General features: G+C 39.3%; 1 protein-coding gene across 4 annotated transcripts in view; it reads right to left on the bottom strand.

Annotated features, from left to right (window-relative positions):
• LOC149159009 (ethanolamine-phosphate cytidylyltransferase-like) overlaps positions 1 to 13,015 on the bottom strand; it is a 287,363-nt gene that overhangs the window by 66,039 nt on the left and 208,309 nt on the right. For 2 of the 4 annotated variants that reach the window (XR_016261739.1, XR_016261738.1), the window contains exons 7-8: positions 7,623 to 7,699; positions 7,348 to 7,470 (exon numbers count right to left, since the gene is read on the bottom strand). Coding sequence is in view for 2 of the 4 variants with exons in the window: in XM_089436395.1 (XP_089292521.1) it covers positions 7,348 to 7,470; positions 7,637 to 7,699 (186 nt within the window). In the remaining 2 variants the exon portion in view is untranslated. The remainder of the gene's footprint in view (positions 1 to 7,347; positions 7,471 to 7,622; positions 7,700 to 13,015) is intronic. The other 2 variants (XM_089436395.1, XM_089436397.1) reach the window with 1 other exon arrangement.

Here is a 13,015-nt window from a genome sequence, read left to right as displayed (position 1 = left end):
TCGACATTCTTTTATGGTATCAGAGCGAGGTTAAGAGATTTCTTGAACAGTTATTCTCTCTACATTCTAATCTCTTGAGTTCTTTCTTTCATTCATTTCTAAGGTCGAGCCCTCTGTAAGCCAGGTAGCCTTCACTGAGTCTTAGCCTCGGCTTTGCTCACTGTGATAAAAGCTTACAGTCGTCTATCTCAATACAGAAATGGATTCTTCTCCTGCATTATCATTTTTCTGAGGAATTAAAAGTTGAAGAAACTCTTGGATCTGGTTTAGAACAAAATTCCCTTGTTGGTATACCGATTCTATTTGGATAATCGCTACAGCACTTTGTGGCGGTGAAAGTCTCGTGGGTGCGGGATTCGTTCTCTGGCTGGCTGACTCCGCCATATTTGTTTTAACTTTTTACTGTTGAAATGCATCTTCCTCACATTTCCAACGCAGCATCACCAGTTTGCATCACAACCCGGAACCCCAGGAGCTGGATCGTAGTGTTATGAGCAGCAATCTATTTGTCGTTTGAAGCCTTGTGTCGCTGGGTTGGGGGGGCTGTTTGCCTCTCAGTGACGTGCTCCAGACACTGGTCTCATTGTGGCCCTCGTATTTTCTATTGGTCAATCGTAGCAGAGACGTCAAAATTTGAGACGACGGCATTCTCCGACAGTTGGTAGCAGAGACGTGAAAATTTGAGACGACGGCATTCTCCGACAGTGGAACCACAAAACGACGGCAGCGTGGGTTTATCAAAACGACGGCTCACGTGACGGCATTCTCCGACCGAAAGACTCGAACATCCACCGAGTATTTTCGTTGATATGACAGCAAATACAATCGCGGACGACTCACGTGGTTTCACTTTTTTAGTCTACGTATTTTTTTTCCCTTCAAATCAGCTTTAATTTTATAAAGATGCATGCAACCTCTTGTCATGGTTTTGGTCTGGTGCACTGATACAGATCTGAGGCATGGTGTTGATTGACATTTGCACATATTCTTTCCTAGAACAGAATGTGGAGAATTCGAGCCTGAGACAGCATTTTTGTGAAAAATTCAGGACTGTCTAAACTCTTATCTAGCAAAGACCTGAGTTAATTTTTGTGCATTGTTCAAGCCTATTTCTTTCAAGGCAGAATTTGTTAAGGTTCTGTGTCAGTCTCATACAGTCATCTTGATATTTTCTTGGAATTTATTTGCGGCTCCTCCATTTGAAAAGGCATCACCTGAAAGAAGGGTACAGCTACAGCAGTGGAACCTGCTCTATTGCTACCTTTTCTAGACTGTGGAGATATATTTTTGCTGGGTATATTTTTTTAAAAACCTGTCTAGCAGAACAAAGTCTGTTTTGATTTGCACCAGGATAAGCAGGCAGCTACATTTTTTTTGTGTGTCAGACTTCTGTATTGTCTTTGGGAAAATGGCCACGCTCACCAATCTGATGTTAGAAGGAAATCAACGCTTTAATGGCAGCAACTATAACATTTGGAAACAAAGAATGTTGACCATTTTTTAATACAGGCGTCTTGATCAGCTCATTTTGGGCAAAGAGCTTCGTCCCGGTACAGTTGGTACCGATCAAGATAAATTTGATAATCGAAATCGAGAGGCTGTTATGCTTCTCAAGCTCTCTGTCGCTGATGATCAGTTACCACAGATTCCTTCTGGCAAGACAGCTGCCAAAATCTGGCAACAGTTGAAAGAACTGCACGAGACATCTAACAAAAGCAGAGCCTTTTTTCTCAAAAATCAGTTGTTCTCCATCATGATGGACGAACATATGTCTTTACAGGAACATCTCAACAAAATTAAAGACATTCGAGATAAGCTCGAAGCCATTGGTCGGACCATGGAGGAAGAAGATATGGTAGTCATTACTTTGAAAAGTCTACCGAAATCTTATGAACACTTCATAGAAACACTCAACATTACCACCACAAATGTTGATCTGAAGTTTCCAGAGTTATGTACCAAACTTTTGCAGCAGGATCGGTGGAAACAGCAGTTTGGTAATGGTGCTTCATCAGTGTCCTCGGAAAATGCATTTGCTGCAAAATATCAGTCCTCTCAGTCATTTCAGCAGAAAGGCTCTTCTCAGTCTTTTGATCCTGCTAGGAAGAAAAGTATGCAGTGTAATTACTGTCACAGGTTCGGTCACATGAAGAAAGATTGTCGACAGAGGATTGCTTCTGAACAGAAGAAACAGGGAGGGCCACATCAGACAGCAAATGTTGCAGAACATTCCGAGCAGACAGATTCTGCTTTTTACACCTTTATGGCTAAAAGGTCTTCAGATCATGTTCCTTCCTCTGCATGGTACATTGATTCTAGTGCATCACGCCATTTCTCTCACAGGCGTGACTGGTTTATTGACTTCTCACCTTTCAGTGATTCCGTGGTATTTGGCGGAGGTGAAAAGTACACAGTAGCTGGCAGAGGTACAGTTCAAATTCAGTCTGGTAGGCGCACACTCATATTTCTGAATGTATACTATGTTCCTGGTATGGAAATTAATCTGCTATCTGTCAGCCAGATTATGAGGAATTCTCCTCAGCTTGATGTTGTGTTCAGTGCACACAAGTGCTCCATTATTGACAGGGAGACTAGTCTAACAGTTGTTGTTGGCCTAGAGGACCATGGTCTATACAGGCTACTTGACACCGGTGACTCTCCAGAAGTGGCTCTAGCAGCACGTGTCTCTCCCATCAGCACTCTATGGCATCAGCGATATGGGCATCTAAATATGCAGTATCTCTCTCAGCTCTCTCGGGAGGGACTTGTGTCAGGATTACCTGATATTCAGACTCAGCAGTTGGGGGTATGCAGCGCCTGTCAAGCGGGAAAGCAACATCGGTCTTCATTCAAAGATGGAGAATCTTGGCGCGCATCTAAGGTACTTCAGTTACTTCATGCTGATATTTGTGGTCCTATGAATACAGCTTCTATCACTGCTTGCAAATACTTTTTACTTATTGTAGATGATTTCAGTAGAAAGATGTGGGTGTATTTTCGAAAAAATAAATCTGATGCTCTTATTACCTTTCAGAAGTTTAAAACCTTAGTTGAAAAAGAATCTGGTTGTAACATCATGACCCTTAGGACCGACAATGGGGGGGAATTTTGTTCCTCAGCTTTTGCCAACTTCTGTGATATTCATGGCATCAAACGTCAATTAACCACACCTTACACTCCTCAGCAAAACAGTGTTGTCGAGCGTCGCAACCGCACGGTTGTTGAAATGGCTCGTTCCATGTTACAACACAGGAGTGTTCCAAACAAATTCTGGGCTGAAGCAGTATTTACTGCTGTTTATCTTCTTAACCGATCACCTACTCAGGCTGTTAAAGGGAAGACTCCTGAAGAGGTTTGGTCTGGCCGTAAGCCTAAGATCAGTCACCTCAAAGTATTTGGCTCAGTTGCATATGTTTGGATTCCACCTGCTAAGCGCTCTAAGTTGGATTCCAAAAGCCAGAAACTCATGATGACAGGTTACAGTGATCATCACAAGGCCTATAGGCTGATAGATATAGCCACCAGTCGTCTTAGCTTCAGTTGGGATGTAGTATTTGATGAAGACAGAGGATTTTTTCAGTCTTCTTCTTCTAAGCAGTGTTCTGAGGATCAGCCTCACAGTGTTCTTCTTCCGGTCGGTCCACCTGATGGGAGGGATGATGTAGCATCAGTATTTGATAATACTCTATCTGAGCTTCCTCCAGAAAATAACCCTCCTCTTGCTGCTCCTATTGAGTCTTCTTCATCTCCTCCTGATATTGGTTCCTCTACTCTTCGGCCTAAATGGTGGGCTAAAACCATTGGTGATCTCCGGGATGATGAGCTTCTTGAAGGTAGAACTTCTAGACATAAGAACAAACAACAGTCTACAGTCAATTTTGCTCTTATGGCTAACCTTCACAGTATTTTTGAGCCTCAAACCTATTCAGAGGCTAAGGGTACATCTGAGTGGGAACAGGCTATGGAAGCCGAATTTTAGAGTCTTCAGAAGAATCACACATGGACACTTTCTGATCTTCCCGCAAGGAAAAAGCCCATAGGCTGCAAATGGGTGTATAAAGTGAAATACAAAGCTGATGGAACCATAGACAAGTATAAAGCTCGTCTTGTGGCTCGAGGGTTCTCACAGAAGGAAGGCATCGACTATGAAGAGACTTTTGCTCCTCCAGCCAAGATGAGTACCATAAGGCTTGTCCTTGCCCTAGCAGCTCAGTTCAATTGGAAAGTTCATCAGATGGATGTAAAGAGTGCTTTCCTAAATGGTGATCTCCAAGAAGAAGTCTACATGACGCAGCCTTCAGGATTCAAGGTTGCTGGTCAAGAACAGAAAGTGTGTCGATTAGCTAAAGCCATTTATGGCTTGAAGCAAGCTCCTCGGGCTTGGTACATGAAAATTGATCAGTACCTGACAGATCAGGGTTTTCAGCGGAGCCCATCTGATGCAAACCTGTATATCAAGCATACTGCTGATGATATCTTGCTTGTGGTTGTCTATGTGGATGACCTTATCATTACTGGCAGCTCTGCACATTTGATCCATGGGATCAAACAAGATTTATGCAGAACTTTTGAGATGACAGACTTGGGACTTCTTCATTACTGTCTGGGGGTTGAAGTTTGGCAGATTGAAAATCATATTTTTCTCTCTCAGACCAAGTATGCAAAAAATCTTGTGGACAGGTTCAAAATGCAGGATTGCAAACCATCCACGACTCCTATGGAACCAGGGCTCAAACTTTCATCGCAGTCCTCCTCTCCCCTTGTGGATGAAACTTTATTCAGGCAACTAGTGGGCAGTCTCATCTATCTTACTACCACCAGACCTGACATCAGTTTTGCAGTAAGCTATATCTCCCGCTTTATGTCAGCTCCTAAAGCTGATCATTGGATAGCAGCAAAGCATGTGCTACGATATGTGCGTGGTACTTCTGATTATGGCCTCTTATATACTCGCAGTTCCAATCCTATTCTCAGTGGTTACACTGACTCTGACTGGGCCGGTTCGGTTGATGACCGTAAATCTACAGCTGGGTATGTGTTTAGTCTAGGATCTGGTGCTGTTACTTGGACTAGTAAGAAGCAACAGGCAGTGGCTCTCTCCTCAACAGAAGCAGAGTATCGGGGAGCAGTTAAGGCATCCTGTGAGGCAGTTTGGCTTCGACGTATGCTTGCAGATATGCATGTTTCCCAGACCGGGCCTACCTCTTTGTTTTGTGATAATCAGGGAGTTCTCAAACTTGCCAAAAATCCAGTCTTTCATGAAAGAACAAAGCATGTGGAAACTCATTGCCACTACATTCGCCAGCTTGTTGAAGACGGCTCAGTTCAGTTGCAATATGTTCCCACAACAGAGCAGCCCGCCGACATCTTCACCAAGCCTCTTGGTCCTGATAAATTTGTAAAATTCAGAGGGTCTATTGGTGTTGTAAATAGATTGAGTATTAAGGGAGGGTATTAGAATATTCCTATTCCTATTTAGTATTTAATACTCATTCTTTTAGCTATTGCTATTTTTATTCGTTTAAGCAGTTTCTTAGATGAAACTGAGTGTTTCCATATTCTACATAGAAACTTGATGTTTCTATTATTGTAAATATCTCTGTATTATCATTGAGCTTCTTGCTCACTCTGAATTAATTGATTCGACATTCTTTTACATTCTTCAATAATGTGCCTTTCTAAGGCTTTGTTCATGGTGCATTGTTCCTATACATTGAGAATTGTGCCTTTTGTCCATTCATGAAGTACCTTGCCTATCCTTTAGGTGAAGATTGGGAAGCCTACCATGTGATGAAATTGCACTAAAGAGCAGGAGGAGAAATGCTGAGGTGACAATGGCAATCCACCTCATTGTTGCATCTTGGTCTGGCTCTTGCCTTGTGAGGCTTCTCTCAAGGCCTGCTAGATTTTGAGGCATCATGGCCTATCACTCGTATAACTTACTGTAGGAAAATGGAAAATACCACGAGTTTTGAACAGACATTCTAGATTAATTTTATTCACCTTCCCAGCATATGGAGCAATAAGTTGTACAGTGGGCACCAGTTTTCTGCGCTATTATCCAATTCAGTGCAGTACCTTTAGATTCCAATAACTGACCTACAAAGTGATTAGGACTACTACTCTTTACAGTTGCAACCAGGAACAATGAAAATAAAGTGGATCATTGACCAACATATTTGGCAACAAGGAAAATTAGGGAGAGCCATGGCATGTCACAAATACAATTGACTGGGATAAAATGACACAATACATATTCAAGATATTCTAAGAGTAAACATTCACAACTAAATATAAGATTCTAAAGAGGAAAATTATAGATCCATATTAATCTACTAAAACTAAATTATAGTAACTAAACCCATATGGTTCAGAGTAAAAAATAAAATTTCATATAGTCAGGGGATTATAGAAAATTCTTAGGAGTATATTACAAGCCATAAAACCTCTACCGAGCTGCCCTTCGGTGCTCCCATCCTTGCAATTAAACCATAGGCACCTCTGGGGTACTCTTCTCTACTAAAATTTTATTTGTTTAAAAGAGGGAAAGAAATCACCATTAATAATGGGTCCTGGCATAGGCTGGATTTCATATTTCCTTTTTGCATGTCTGTCTTCACGTTATTCATAGTAAATTTATAGGTGGTCTCTTCATGAAACTGAAGAAAGAAGAACATATTTTATGGAGGCATTTTATTTAAACGTTATCTCTAAAAATAAATCTATCATCTCGACAGCCTATATAGCGAATAAAAGTTGAAATCTCTGAGAAGATCCCAAATAAATTTATAAAACTCATTACTACATCCTTGCAATAAAACCATAGGCAACTTTTGAGTACTCTGCTCTATTAAAATGCTATTTGTTTAAAAGAGGGAAAGAAATCCCCATTAATAATGGGGCCTGGCCTAGGCTGGATTTCATATTTCCTTTTTGCATGTCTGTCTTCACGTTATTCACAGTAAATTTACAGGTGGTCTCTTCATGAAACTGAAGAAAGAAGAATATCTTTTATGGGGGCATATTAATTAAATGTTATCTCTAATATATCATCATGACAGCCTATATGGCAAATAAAAGTTAAAGTCTCTGAAAAGCTTTCAAATATAGTTTATAAAACACATTATTACAGTATAAACTTCAACCAAAACATTGTTAAGACAATTGTTTTTTACCATGCAATAATGTGCACATGCCAAAAAGGAGAGTTTCACTTTAATAATTCAAATTCCACCCTTCTGATATGGAAACAAACATACCTTCAGCAGGTTAACAGATAAACCAAAGGACAGATGTAAACATTCAAATGTAGAAAATCATATATAGACAAAAGGGAGAGAGCGAAACCTGATAAGCTTCATGATTAGCTACAATTCTTTTGATAATTGTTGTCGTTGTTATGTCCAACGGACTCTCTATTATCTTAAATATTCCCATATTTTTTGCAGCTTTGTATGGATCGACTTCCACCTGAAAAAATAGCTTGTCATGATCCTTTATCGCCCTTCGTAATGGACACAAGAAAATCCAAAACAGCATTGAGCAATTTCTGCATAACTTAGTTATTAAATGCATCCTTTGGTCTCAGCTAATACTATCAATAACATTTAAATGAGTCCTACAGTGCTGCTCTTACAGTCACGCCATCATTCTCAGCGACAGTCCCATGAACAACCAAAGAAATATTGAAGGTCATAATCTGTTCAGATGTAACATCAACACATTAGCAGTTGCAAGTCTTAGCATGTGAAATGTAAAATAATCTCACATCTAGAAAGATACAATGATACATTACTCAGTGTTATTCAGATAATAAGGAAAGATGCCCCAATAAACAGTGTAGCATAATCACCAATTGATTTGCCTCTAGATTTAGAAAACATAAATTAACAGGAAAAATAAAATACTATTTCTAATTTCAACATTTACAGTTTCAAAATTTATCTGATAGTTTCAACTTTCATCTTTTTCAGACACCATTCAGGAAACTCCAGAGGTGAAAAGCCCAAAATCTGTCCAAAACAGTATTATTATTTAAAAGACGGAATATCTCCAATCAGAAACAAAAGCCAAGATAAGTATGTATAGATGGTACCAATCCAAAACAGAGAGTATGAAATACCAAAGTCAAAAAAGATGTCCAGATCCAAAGTTCATCAAAATTTGAGAATGATGTTGATTATTTTGTTTAGTCGATTTACTTTTAACAAATGTCTTGTTTCCACAAATTTTCCTCAAAGATTAGTCTTCAAACACATTTTACAACTAATGCTTTCCCAAAGAAACAGAAATACTTTACACCACATCCATCTTCTTCTGTCGGTTTTGACAAATGAGACCATTTGACCCATAGTATACCATCCTTTTCCTTACTTCCAATCCATAAGACTTTGAGAACTCTCCTGCTTTTTTCAAGTACTCCTAAAATATAAGCCAGAGTATGCCAATAAACAGGGATTGCTTCAAGTGCTGATCTAACCAGAGGTAATCTCGCTCCCAGGGATCCCAATGTATTGCACCACATGCTCACCCTTTTGTCTATTTTACTTCCAAGCTAGATCCAATCTTTCATCCGATTTCTATTTGGTTTCAATAAAAAGCCCAAGTATTTAATCCCTGTCTGTAAATCTATCTTTTAGAATAAAAAATCCTGTTGAATCAATCTTTCTCATTCCTCCCTTAATCTATTGAAGAAACTTGTAGATTTTAGCATATTCACCTCCTTTCTTGTAGCAATACAATCGGTGTCTGAGACCTCTTTTAGTCTGTTGGGCATCCCTTAGAGATCAGTAAACAGCTATACGTCATCAACAAAAATAAACGTGTCAATGCAGTGGATCTACCTGTCTTTATCCCTTTGATTGTCTCTGATCTCCTTGCTTCTAGTAATGCTCTGCTCAAGCTTTTTGCAACCAGAAGGAACAAGACAGCAAATAATGGGTATCCCTGCCTCAACCCTCTCGAAGGAGTAAAAACTTTGTAACCGAGCCATTTATCAGATAGCAAATGAGATAGAGGTGATAAAACCCATTATCCAGTTTACCACCTACAAATTACAACTCATTTGTATCATTGCTACTTGTGGAGAATAATTATTACCAGTGTTGTTAAAACCAGCGAAAAATCACGATTTTCAAAATCACTGATTTCCCAAACCCCAATTTTTCGGCTAGTAAATATGGTGATTTTTTCACTTTTGAAAAAATCACGATTCTTTCGAAAAAGTCATCATGACCATAAAAATCACCAGGAAGGCACAGCCGTGGGGTTTGAAAGCAAGATATGGGTTTTTACTTGTCATTTTTCTTTTTTCGCTGTTGGAGAAGGAAGGAGAAGAGCTTGTGGTGATTTTCAAGGAGGGATTGACGGCCAAACAACCATTATCATCACCAACAAAGTTTTTTTTTTTTGTGGATTAAAGGTTCCAGATCATTTGCCAAATCAGCCAGACAGACTTTTCTTCTTCCATCCATAGGTATGCTCTTAAATACCCCCATGTTAATCATTTTTTCCATACATTTAGGTATATGCCTGCTTGCCCCTTACCTACCAACATTTTCCTTCTTTTTTTTGTGTCATTTGCTATGATTTTCATGCCTGTGAAGTTGAACCAATGCAAGGGGTTTTTTCCATATTTGGACAGAAAGCTTGCTTTATGTTTTTAACTTTTTTATGCACCCTCTTAATGTCATTTTCATTGCAAATAAGCTAATTTAAATTTCTTAAAAAATAATTTTTCAAATGAGGAGGCTGTTATTTTTTGTGTATCAGGGGTTTAATGCCATTTTTTTGTGTTTTTGGTGCCCTGATTGAAATTTGAAGCTGTCCATTAAATTCCACTGCAAATATGCCAAAGCTCTTGGACCCATTTTGGCAGTATGGGGAACCTGAAAATGGGACAAACTGGCAAACAGTGAATTGGAAATCGTGTGGGCTGCATATGACAGGAGGAATTTATCGAAAGAAATACCATCTGGCAAAAATCCCCAGACATGATGTTGGGCTTTGTCCTAAATCTAGCCTAGAGGTTCTGAGAGCTGCTTATGATGCATTTTATGCGAAGGGCAAAAAGAGAGAAGAGGCAGTTGCAAACAAGGCCGAACATGCAGGCAGATATTCAAGGCTATCTACCTTTGAGACTGAGCCTGAGGGTAGTTGGAGGGGCTCCACAGCTTCACCTACTGAGAAGTCATCATATTTTGTTCCACAAACCAAAGTTAGAGCATATCCTTCAATCAAGTCAGTGATGAAAAAACAAAGAAACAAGAAGCAAACAGGATTATGGGGAAGTGTCTTTCTAGAGTGACTTACCTCTCAACATCACCAAAAAAAATCCATTTTTGCAGCCAAGGTGTGATGTTATTGATGTTGTGGGACCAGAGTACAAAAGCACTACATATGAGGAGTTGCAGGGGGCAATCCTTCAAGCAGAAAAGGAGGACATCAACTCTAGATTAGTAGAGTTGAAGCAATCATGGGAGGTCACTAGATGGACAGTGATGTTTGATGGTTGAATAGATAGGAAGGGTAGGACCCTTTTAAATTTCTAGGCACATTGTCCTATAAGTACCATGTTTATTAAATCGATGGATGCATCAGAACATATAAAAGATGCAGCATTGATATATGAGTTGTTGGATGGGTTCCTCTAGGAGATTAGTCTGCAAAATCTGGTGCAAATCATAACAGATAATACAGCTAATTATGTGGCTGCTAATAGGATGCTTATGGACAAGCACTGCTCATTGTTATGCACTCCATGCACTACACATTGTATCAATTTGATGCCTGAGAATATGGGGAAACGCTTCTTCATCAAGAAGGTGATTGATATGGCTAGGAGCATCCCCAAGTTAATATATAACCATGTTAGTTTTTGGTAGCAGCAGACAAGTGTTCTAGTCTCTATGGTGTCTATGAGGGTAAGGAACACATTTTCTCCAATGCCTAGAAAAGGTTTCGCAAGAAACACCTCAATTAGACTATTTAGCCAATTATTAATTATTTCCCTAAGTCTTAGGAAAATTGGTTAATTAAATCAGATTAATTGAGGAAAATCGATTTTGCTCTAGGTACTTATGGAAAAGTCACTTGATGGGGTCAAGATGATCTTAGCCATCGATTGTCATAAGATCGTAGCCATTGGTTGCTCAACTAGAGATTATAAGAGCAAGTCGATGGAACATTGGAGATCATTCAAGCAATTCGACTTACCCAGCTATAGTGATTAGCAAGGGCACAGCTGAAGCAAAGAGGGACACCAAAAGAAAGGTTTCAACAAAGAATTTCGGAGAAGATTTCCAGAGGAGATTTCCACAATGATTTCTAGTTTCCAAATAGTAGAAAGGAGGTCAAGTTTACCTATAGAAGAGGTGTTGAAGATGTAACTAGTGTCGGTCTTCATAATTGTAATGATGTCATGTAATCATTGCACTTGTGAAAAGAAAAAAGAAAAAAAGAAAATATTTATCTTGTAAAAGAAAAATTATTTATTATAAATGGGTTTCTTGCCCATTGGTTTATTGTCCTAGGTCAAGCACCCATTGTCTGCTCTAGGGTCTTGTGCAAAGTCAAAGAGTCAAGTCATGATGTAATAGCCCTTGTGTGGCTCAAGTATCAAAAGAAAGAAATATATTTTATGTACAAAGTTAAGTCTAGAAGCCACCAAAAGATAAGTCGGCCAGCCCCTTCATGTCGGCCTAGAAGAGGCCTAATCCACCCTCAAGAAGCCTATAAAAAGAAGAGTTTGACCTCATTGAGAAGACACACAAGCATCAAGTTTTTCTGATCTGATGAAGAGCAAGAAAGAGGAATGAAGTACCCAAAAGGGCAGCGAAGAACATGAGGGACGAAATTTTTCGTGTTTTGACATCTCTACAGCTCACACGTGCGAGTTTATTGGAGAAGACTAAGGTTTCCTCATATCTGACTTTGCAGAAATTGCGTTGCGGCTTGGCTAGCTTATCTTTTGGGTGGTTGGCCTTGGGTCAAGGTCTTGGAAGTCTTCATTCAATTGATTCTATAAGGAAGACTTTCTAGGTTTTCCCCATGTGGGGTTTTGCCCTAACTTGGAGCCTATCTTTGGTTTTCTTTTATGTGCATTGTCATCTTCCTGTTGGCATTTGTCTTGATGATAAATTGAACAACATAATAATGAAGAAGCACTAATATAATGTCATAAGAAAGTGTCAAGTTTAATGAGAAATCAATTAAGAAACCCTAATTGTTTCCTTCCCTAGATTTCTCAACAAGAGGAGGCCAAATTCAGTAGTGTAAGTAGCTAGATAGCCAGTCTAAGTGACAGAAAAGAGCTCGTTTCAGTGTGTCAGTACCAGATCTATCACCCGGAAGCAAAGAAAGTGGGTCAAGAGAAGTGTTGGAGGCAGTTTTACTTGCAGGGGCATTTTCCCAGAGGCTGAGCGAATTTTCCAAAGGAGCCAGTCCGCATTTCAAGTCACCAATGCAAGTTGCCGAGAGGAGGTGTTAATAAACTAAGGGAGGCCGAAATTATTTTGCAGAAGAAACTTGTGTTTCCAGATTATTTTGCCTCTGGAAATAATCATTTGTCAGAGCTTTGCCAGTGAGAGGCAAGCAGTTGTATTTCTCAAATTGTTGAAGATTAATAATTAAACCCTCATTTGTTGAATTGGTTTTCCCCACGTTGGGGTTTTTCCATGGAATATTGTCCAAAAATACTGGTGTCAAATTTTTATGTGTGCATTATTTTTCTCAATTCCGATATTTTATTTGTGAAGATTGCAGTAGCGAATTAATCATTATTTGTGGTAATAATTTCTGAAGACAAATTAACTACATAAGTTAGAAGATTAATTTTCGGTTGTTGCAATTAAGGAAATTTCACATGGTATCAGAGTTGATCTAGGTGCAAGGGCTTGCAGAAGTAAATCAGCACAAGGCACAAGAAGAGAAAGCTGAGAATTTTAACCAGTGCGATTTCTTCAATTTATTCTCCATCTTATTTGAGTTTCACAAATTTCCAGAGATGGCCACAGCA

Source organism: Pinus tabuliformis, chromosome 5_2 (assembly GCF_031772625.1).
Source record: "Pinus tabuliformis cultivar Carrire ecotype Pingquan chromosome 5_2, CPIR1, whole genome shotgun sequence".
Classification (NCBI taxonomy): Eukaryota; Viridiplantae; Streptophyta; class Pinopsida; order Pinales; family Pinaceae; genus Pinus; species Pinus tabuliformis.
This window is presented reverse-complemented; position numbering and strand designations above follow the sequence as displayed.